The following is an 8,487-nucleotide window of genomic DNA, read 5'->3' on the forward strand; positions in this document are numbered from 1 at the left end:
TTTCATATTGAATAGGCAAACAGTCTTGTACACGTAAAGCTTTGTCATATATTTGTCGTCCTTATTGAATTGAAATTCTACTGAATTTTAAATTCACATTAGAAAATTTCTTGTTAAATTAAAGTGTCTTTTAACAAAGGCGATTCAATAGGTAGTACCCAAACAAAGAGCGAATTTATAAAGCTTTGTCATAGATTTATTGTCCTTATTGAATTGAAATCCCATTGAATTTTGAATTCATATTAGAAAAATTCATGTTGAGTTAATGTGTCTTCTAACAAAGGCCACTCGATATGCAATAACATAAAATGGAGTGAATTTATCATCTTACTAATGATTTTGTCCATGTAAAGCTTCGTTATATCTTTGTCGTCCTTACAAAAATTATTTGTCTAAAAAAATAATTGGAGTTTGAAACTATAAAGAAGTTTACATTTTATTTTGTCATTTTATTTTTAAAATAACATATAAATAAAGTAAATATAAAGAGAGATTATCTCTGAAAATGTAGATTAATGTAAAATAGTAAAACACCCTTCTTATCCCATGGTAATATAATTTTAAAAAGCGTATAAATAAAAAATAGAATAATATTTCGAGACCGAAAAAATAAGTAGGGGCAAACAACAACATTTAGGCCGAATGTAGCAAGTCTTGTGCTATAGTGACCCAGATAATACACAAATTATACGTATTTCATTTATAATTAGTGTGTATTTTATCTATTTAAAAAGTGATTATAATTATTTTAATCAAATGTTCTTTTAATAAAAAGACATTCTTCAAGAGGAAACAACTAGTAGAACAATTCTAGAAGTTCAGAATAAGTTGGTATTTAACTATAGAATTTGAAACCTCAACTTCAAATTTTGATTGGAATTTTTATTGATGAAATTTACACAAAACTTCAATTTCAATTTCAATTTCAAAAACCACTAGGATTTAAATTATTTATTATGATTTAATCTTTTTAAAAATGTAACCCATAAATTTATATTTTATAAAAAAAAATCATGTTTGACGTAAAAAGATTGTATATACTATGTGGAACAAATATTATATCAAATAATAGCTAATTACTAGTGAATCTTTATAAAATTATGTATACTTGAAAGTTTGTTATAATATGTAATCACAAACATTTATCTATAAAAGGAACATGAGGATATATGATTTATTAATGCAACATCTTAGGATATTCCGATACTTTTATTTATGAACTATAGTTTGCTCATTTCATAAGATTGGTAAGAGTTGAGAGAGTTTTGATAATTTTCACCAATTATGATACTTTAATGTTTATGAAAATGTAACTTAAAAAATTTAAATCACATATCTAAATATAATTTTAATTTCAATTAACATGATTTCAAATCACTGATCTCGAGTCGTTAATTTGAAATCATGTATCCTAACTGATCATCACATTGGGGTTAGTCAAAGTTACAATTGTCACAAATGCTTGTAACAATGAAACATTATATTTTCTCCACAAAAAAAGAAGAGTTTATAAACAAATTATAAAATTTAGGGAGACATTGTAATTAACTCATCAATCCCACATGGTCTGATTTGAATATCCATAGATTTCTTGGACGACGATGATATGTCACAACACTGACGACGTGGCGCCCTAACCTGAAACATTTCAAGGCAAAAAATATTAAAATAAAAACTTTACTTTAAAATATATAATAATCAAACAAGTTTGTCAATAGTTCACAAGTAATTCAAATATGCATGAGAAAAAAGTTTAAATTTGCAAATATTGAATGATCAAACCAAATATTATTTGCAAAGTATTTGTAATCTTCATGAATTATTTTCCATAGATATCAAATAACTCGATTCATCAAGGCAAGAACATATGCGAAGAAATTCACTTTTTTTTTGTTTCTGCTGAAAATGAAACGTGAAACCTTATGATGCTCAACTTACGTCATTTATCTGATCACTAGGCCACACCCATCAATGTTTTTTCTATTTGTATGTTTTTCAACATCAAAATGATTCAGCAGGACAAAAAAAAAATAAACGACAAATGACCTATCGCCGGATGATTTTACTATTTATACAAGATCAATAATTTTTAGGTATATAGTAAATATTGATCAATCCCCTTAGCTTGTTGATGTGTTCCATTCTATTTTAAATTCTTTTACTGAAAAATCTGATTCTGCGACTACTAAAAATAAATGGAAGAAGCAAAATAAAAAAATGATATAAACATAAATGTGTACCTGTCTAGTATTAGTATCCAGCTTCCTAGAGTGGACTCTAATCTCTTCCAAATTCTTGATTACTTTATTGCCATCTTTTGTGCAAGTTTTTCCCACAACTCTATGCCTTGTATAATTACTCCAAACTTTATCTCCATTTGAATCAACACTATCCAAAAATGCAACCATTTTCTTGCAAGGTCCCCTAGATTCCACCTTTGTCTTAAACATAAAATATGGTTTTTTCTTATCTTTATCCCACGAATCAAACGACCTTAAAACTGTTATAAGCTCAGGGACTTTAATGTTGCCCTCGTATACTTGTATCGCGTAACCCCATGCCACTGCGATAGATAATGAATTTTTTCGATCGTAACAAATAGTTTGTTGTGATATTCTTGCAGGATCAACATTAGCAGCTTTGAAGAAATGTTGTAGAGCTTGAATTTTGGTCATGTTAGGGAACATTGATTGTACATCTTCTATATGATGAAGTGATAGTAATGGTGATAATGGATGTGATGAAAGCAATCCAAATAAATTTCCCCATAAATCATCCTGACAATAAAATAAAAGAGATGAAATTATTATTTATTACAAATAAGTAGAAATGTTTCAATAGATGAATATATAAAGCAAGATGTCATGAGGTGAAATTTTGTTATTAAAGTAATAAGATCTAGTAGTTTCAAATTTTTTATATAATTAATAAAATTTAATATTGTCTGCGCATCATGGTTCTAATACTTATGAATTGGAAATATTTGAATAGTAAATAGGGAACAAAATAGACGTGGAGGCTTTAAAAACAAAGAAATTATTGGAGTTTTTGCTGAGATGCTTTTTTTAAAAGTTTTTTTCCCACATCGAAACAAGATCGACTATACTACATTTAGTCAATACAGAAACAAAAGATTATATTATTTTTTTTCATTTTTAAAATCCTTCTTTCATAGATAATCACTAGTATTCCTCTTGATGGCGAAAAGTCCAAATCGTAGCTGGGAGATAGCCAAATTTCAAAATAAAAGTGAAAAAATAAATAAAAAATGTGAATGCTCCTGCACTATATTGATGACTTTTTGGCGATAGGATTGGGATTGGTCTCAGATATCATTTCTCGAGTTCATTATTCAAAAGATTACTCGACTATCCAAAAATACCTAATAAAATCATGTGCTTTTTAGTTTATAACATAAAAATCACTTAACTTTGTCAGGAGTGACTCAATTTCTTTAAAAATGAGGCATCTGTCTTAGGCCTAAAAAATTGAAGGCTCAATTTTATTATAAGCCTTTTTTAACAAAACAATATACTATATTAGGAGTATCTTTTAATTTATTTATCTCTTTTTTAATTCGTTTCGAAACATTAAAAAATGTTTCTTTTTTTTTGTCATATTTTTAAATATAACTTCCACATGAGATGTTTAAGACCACAAGATTAAAAATGTTATATATATGTTTAGCTTAAGACCATAGAAAAAAAAAATTATTAAAAAGAAAGAAAGAATTTTGCAACTCAAAAATAAAAAATAAATAATTAAAAATTAGATTCTGATTTATTTTTTACATTAAAACACTAATTAGCTTGAACCGCCATTAAACTATGTTTATTCAAAACTTTTGGTGGTTGAATACCTATTTGTCCTCTAAATTAACTTGTTCGTCTTTTTTCTTTTACTATTTTAATATAATGATATACTTTTTTTCTCTCTTTAATCTATATTATGGATCTCAATTCCAAATTAATTGAGATTAGTTATATGAACCATTCACACCTATATTTCGCACTATTTCCAAAAATATCGTTGATAAAATAAGTTTTAACATATTTGATTATATCAAAGAAAAAGTCTTCCAAACAATGGATTATCTAAAGGAACAAGAAAAACAGATAAAGAATGAAATATCAACAAAAACAAATTCAAGATATCTTATAATTAGATTTTGAATTAATTTTTACATTAGTGAATTTTTAACACACATATAAGTATTTATCAAAGTTCCTTAATTCTCCTGAATTTGTAACTAGAATTTGTATTTGTATCATTTAATCAAAGTTAGAAAGTAGTAATATACTGTCTTCTTTTCAAATTAGTTGTCATATTTACTTTTTAAAATTTAATTTGACTCATTTTTAAAATTATATTAGATTAGATCAGCTCAATATTATACTTAAAATTTTGGTTTTCGAAAACTTGTACAAAAATTAATACAAATTGCAACATTTCTCATATCAATTTGATGAAAAATCACATTCTAAAATATTTATCAAAATTCATATAATTTGACTCTTAGAAAGTAAAACATGACAACTAATTCGCGATGGGGTAACAATATTTTCATAACTAGAAGTAAAAGAGAGCAATAACACTAAAATGTTTTACTTACTTGATGAAAACCAGGTTCATGTGTTAAACTCACTCCAAGCTCGGCCAAACAAGAGAAAATCCTAGCATCACTTCCATAGAGACTTGGATATCTCATCAAACAAGAATCCAAAACCCTAGCTAAAACCATAGCCAAAGGTCGACTTATTGCATATCCACCACCACCAAATGCCATATCAAAAGAAAAATAATTATTTTGAACGTAACTCTCTGAATTAGACCCTATATAATACCATTCATTATGATCATATTTTTCCAACATCTTCACCAAATTATCCACAAAAAAAATCGTATCATCGTCTCCAAAAATGTACCATCGCACGTTAGAATCGTTACGCGCGACCACTTGTTTAATCATGTACGTTAGGCCAAGGGCATAACGTGCACCCGCACGATGTGTATATGGGAAGCGAGACATGTTTTCATAAATAAGAATCGATGGTAGATCGGTATTTTTCGGAGATTTATAATTTTCTGACAAAGGATGGTCTAGAAAGACGTAAGTTTTTGTAAAATTAGGTTTGTGCCATAAACGGATGAATTCTTTGCGTTTCGAAAAGGTTTTAGAGGAAGAAGCAATTGAGAACACAAGGTGGTTGACGGTGGTGGTGGTGGTCGGAGATATTTTTGAGATGGTGGTGGTGGCGGTGGCGAAGGCGGAGGAGAAAGAGGTTAATTGGTGGAGGATGGAAGAATGGTAATTGAGAGTAATGAAAAAAATTGAGATAAAAATAAATATCAAGGAAATGTCTTTGAAGCAAAATGTGTTTTTGAAAGCTGACATGTTTAATGTGATAAAAGAGTTTGAGTGAAGTGAAATGACTTAACTGAAATGATTTGTTGTACATATTTTTTTGGGACAGATTCAATGTGTTTGAAAATGTATTTTAGTACAATATCTTGGTAGATCTGGTGAATCTTAGACTGGATTATAAATACTTATTATTATTCCTTAAAAGCACTTTTGGGGCCTATTTGGAAGGATCTAATAATCTATGGAATAAAATTTGGGTGTAGTTTGACTTGTTTGTTTGGTTATATAATTATTTGGTTAACATAAAATTGAATAATTACACTTTCTATATCTCAATGAAGGGGAATATACTATAATCAAATTTAGTGTAATTAATTACAGTTTGACTTGTTTGTTTGGTCAAATAATTACTTGATTAGAAGAAAATTAGATCTAATTGAGAAGAGATAATTACCCTCCCTAATTCTCAACGGGGGAGGGGGGTAGGTTGAGAATTGTGTAATATATTTCTTGTGATCCTATATAATTGTTCGTAATTTTTTTATTATTTCTTTATTTCTCAAAGAATGAGTCAATTCATTAACAAACTTGGAATAAAATGAGTGATGTTATAAAAGTAGAATTTTGTTGTTGAATGAGGTTTTAGAATTATATATGTTTTTCATTTTCTTTCGAATTTCTATTTATTTTCTTTAATTTAGTTACATTAGAGTTTGATATGAGAGTATTATGTTAATCTTTTTTCTTTTAATTTAGGTTATGTTTTCGATTTTAATTTATTTGCTTTAGTACTATTGACTAGTTATATCACATTGTAATTTTCTCTTACAACTGATGGATTTTTTTGGGTGAAATATTTTAATAATATTATGGTATTATATTTATAATTTTGTTTGTCAAATATCCACTCCTTGATGTCTTACGAATGTGAATATATAAAAATTAATATATTTTCAAACAACAATATGTATTATAACTACATTATAATCACATTATGATAAACAAATATATCATCGTACAATATCATGATTATAATTACTATATTGTATAATTATGACTACACCAATTCTAATTAGCATGTAATTCCAAACAGAGTACCCTTAACAAACTTTGTCTGATTACTCATCCCATAAATTATAGAGATACCTCCTTATTTTCATTTTAATTGTTTTTTTTTTTGGCTTTTTCAGACACATTAAGAAGAACAATAAATAAAATTTATTTGGTTACTAAGTTATTTTTATTTGTTAGATTTGTTTTTGAGAATCAAGAAATATTATAAGGGTAATAGTTGAAAACAATTGCTAATTTTTGTCTTAAATTTCTACAGTAACAATTATTTGGGACATTTATATTTAGCTAGCAACCATTACAACAGAACTAAGAGTCTCTATGTTACATATACTACTAGTTTATATGGTCAAATCAATTAAATGGCAACAATGGCTACATGCATGTCCACAATAGTATATAATTTTAACCTCATAATAGGACCCACGTGGATTTCAGGGGTTCACCCAAACCCCCTCGGCAAAAAATTACACTGTATATATAAGATAAATTTTATATAATTTTGTAGATATATATATTTTGAACCCTCTCAATAACAAGGAGAAGCTGATGACGCAGCGGCAAGTCCTTTGAAATTAAGCTTCATGTTACTAGTTCGAAACCCCTTATTTACACGTTTATACTTTTATTTTTCAAATCCCCTGAATAAAAATCCTGAATCCGCCACTGCTCATAATAGAACAATATACTTTTAAGAAAATCGTCTAAAAACATAGGAAAGTATTATGTCGAACATAAAAAAAAAGAAGTTAAAAATCATGATTTAATAACTGCAAAAGGAAATGACGGACGTCTCCGGTCTCACGTCTCCTTGTTCCGCCTATTCTTAATTTATTAATTTGTACTCCGCGAAATTTATTGACAGACACTTAAAGTTTATATGATTTTTCATTTTAGATGTTTATCAATGAATTCCGTCTGTATACTCTCTATTTATATTTTAACCATCCGAGCAGTTATGAATTTGGACACCACAATGAAAATAGTGTACAATACAAGCAGATCACATAGTTTATATTCATCGGCTTAAATTCTCTTTACCGATGAAGGTTGCAGTGAAATGAATAAGATTTTTTTAACTTTAACTAAAAGTCTCGAGTTTGAGTTCCATATATAAAAAATCTTATTAAGGGACGCCTCAAATAAGCCCTACCGGGATAAATTCGAACTAGTCGGAATTCCAATACAAAGTCTTTAGGGAAAGAAAAGGCTGAAAGCAAGGTACTTTCAAGTTCCAACAAAAGCTTAAGAAAGCAACTGCATACTTTTTTAAAAAATAAATAAATTAACAGCACTCAAATTGCAAAACCACTCAATTATTTGCAATTTTAATATTTCAAAGTGAAAGTTGAAGAAAAAATAATTAAACAAATACATTATTATGGCCAAACTTATTTACGACTCTTCACTGAAAAGTCGAATAAAAAGAAACGATGTTGATGTTCACATTTTGCAAACGATCTTCCCCAGGAACTTCCAAAACACATAATAGTATTTTTTTTCTTAATGGACTAATAGAGACGGAATTAAGATTTAAAGTGTATAATTTTAATTTTTTTGAGTTCTAAATTAATATCTTATACTTATTGTGTAGATCTTTTAAAATCAAAATCATAATAACTGAATTCAACCGAACTTGTATCTCAAAAAGACTAGCTTCGTCCATCAAAATTGATGGTGTATAATATACCAGATGTTAACTATGAAAGTTATACTATATTGTTTGCAACAAAAGCAGGGTCAAAGAAAATGACATCCACAATTGACGATCCACGTCTAACAACAAACATTAACTAAAAAATCACAAGTGAAATAAATCAATAATCGAGGTGAACCCAAAATTTAAAGACTTCGGATGTACCACATATGATCTCTAAGCTAAATTTAAAATGAAAATAACGAAATTTAGCACTCTAGCTAGATTGAAACCCTGATCTCGTGTGTAGTTTCTCTGCCAGCATTCATATGCTTCTTATGGACACAATGTTAATTATAATTTAGTTTCTATCAATTTCTCATTATATATACATATATATATGCACATAATTTTT

The 8,487-nt window shown here is 27.9% G+C and overlaps 1 protein-coding gene across 1 annotated transcript; it reads right to left on the reverse strand.

Annotated features, from left to right (window-relative positions):
- Nucleotides 1-1,527: 1,527 nt before the first annotated feature.
- LOC107063253 (uncharacterized) lies at nt 1,528-4,786 on the reverse strand. Its single transcript, XM_015314880.1, has 3 exons — nt 4,613-4,786; nt 2,241-2,777; nt 1,528-1,638 (listed from the first exon to the last, which is right to left on the reverse strand). Exons 1-3 carry the CDS (start codon nt 4,784-4,786, stop codon nt 1,528-1,530), a joined length of 822 nt encoding a protein of 273 aa, XP_015170366.1.
- Between the last annotated feature and the right edge of the window lie 3,701 nt (nt 4,787-8,487).

This window comes from Solanum tuberosum, unplaced genomic scaffold (assembly GCF_000226075.1).
Source record: "Solanum tuberosum cultivar DM 1-3 516 R44 unplaced genomic scaffold, SolTub_3.0 scf00313, whole genome shotgun sequence".
NCBI classification, from domain to species: domain Eukaryota; kingdom Viridiplantae; phylum Streptophyta; class Magnoliopsida; order Solanales; family Solanaceae; genus Solanum; species Solanum tuberosum.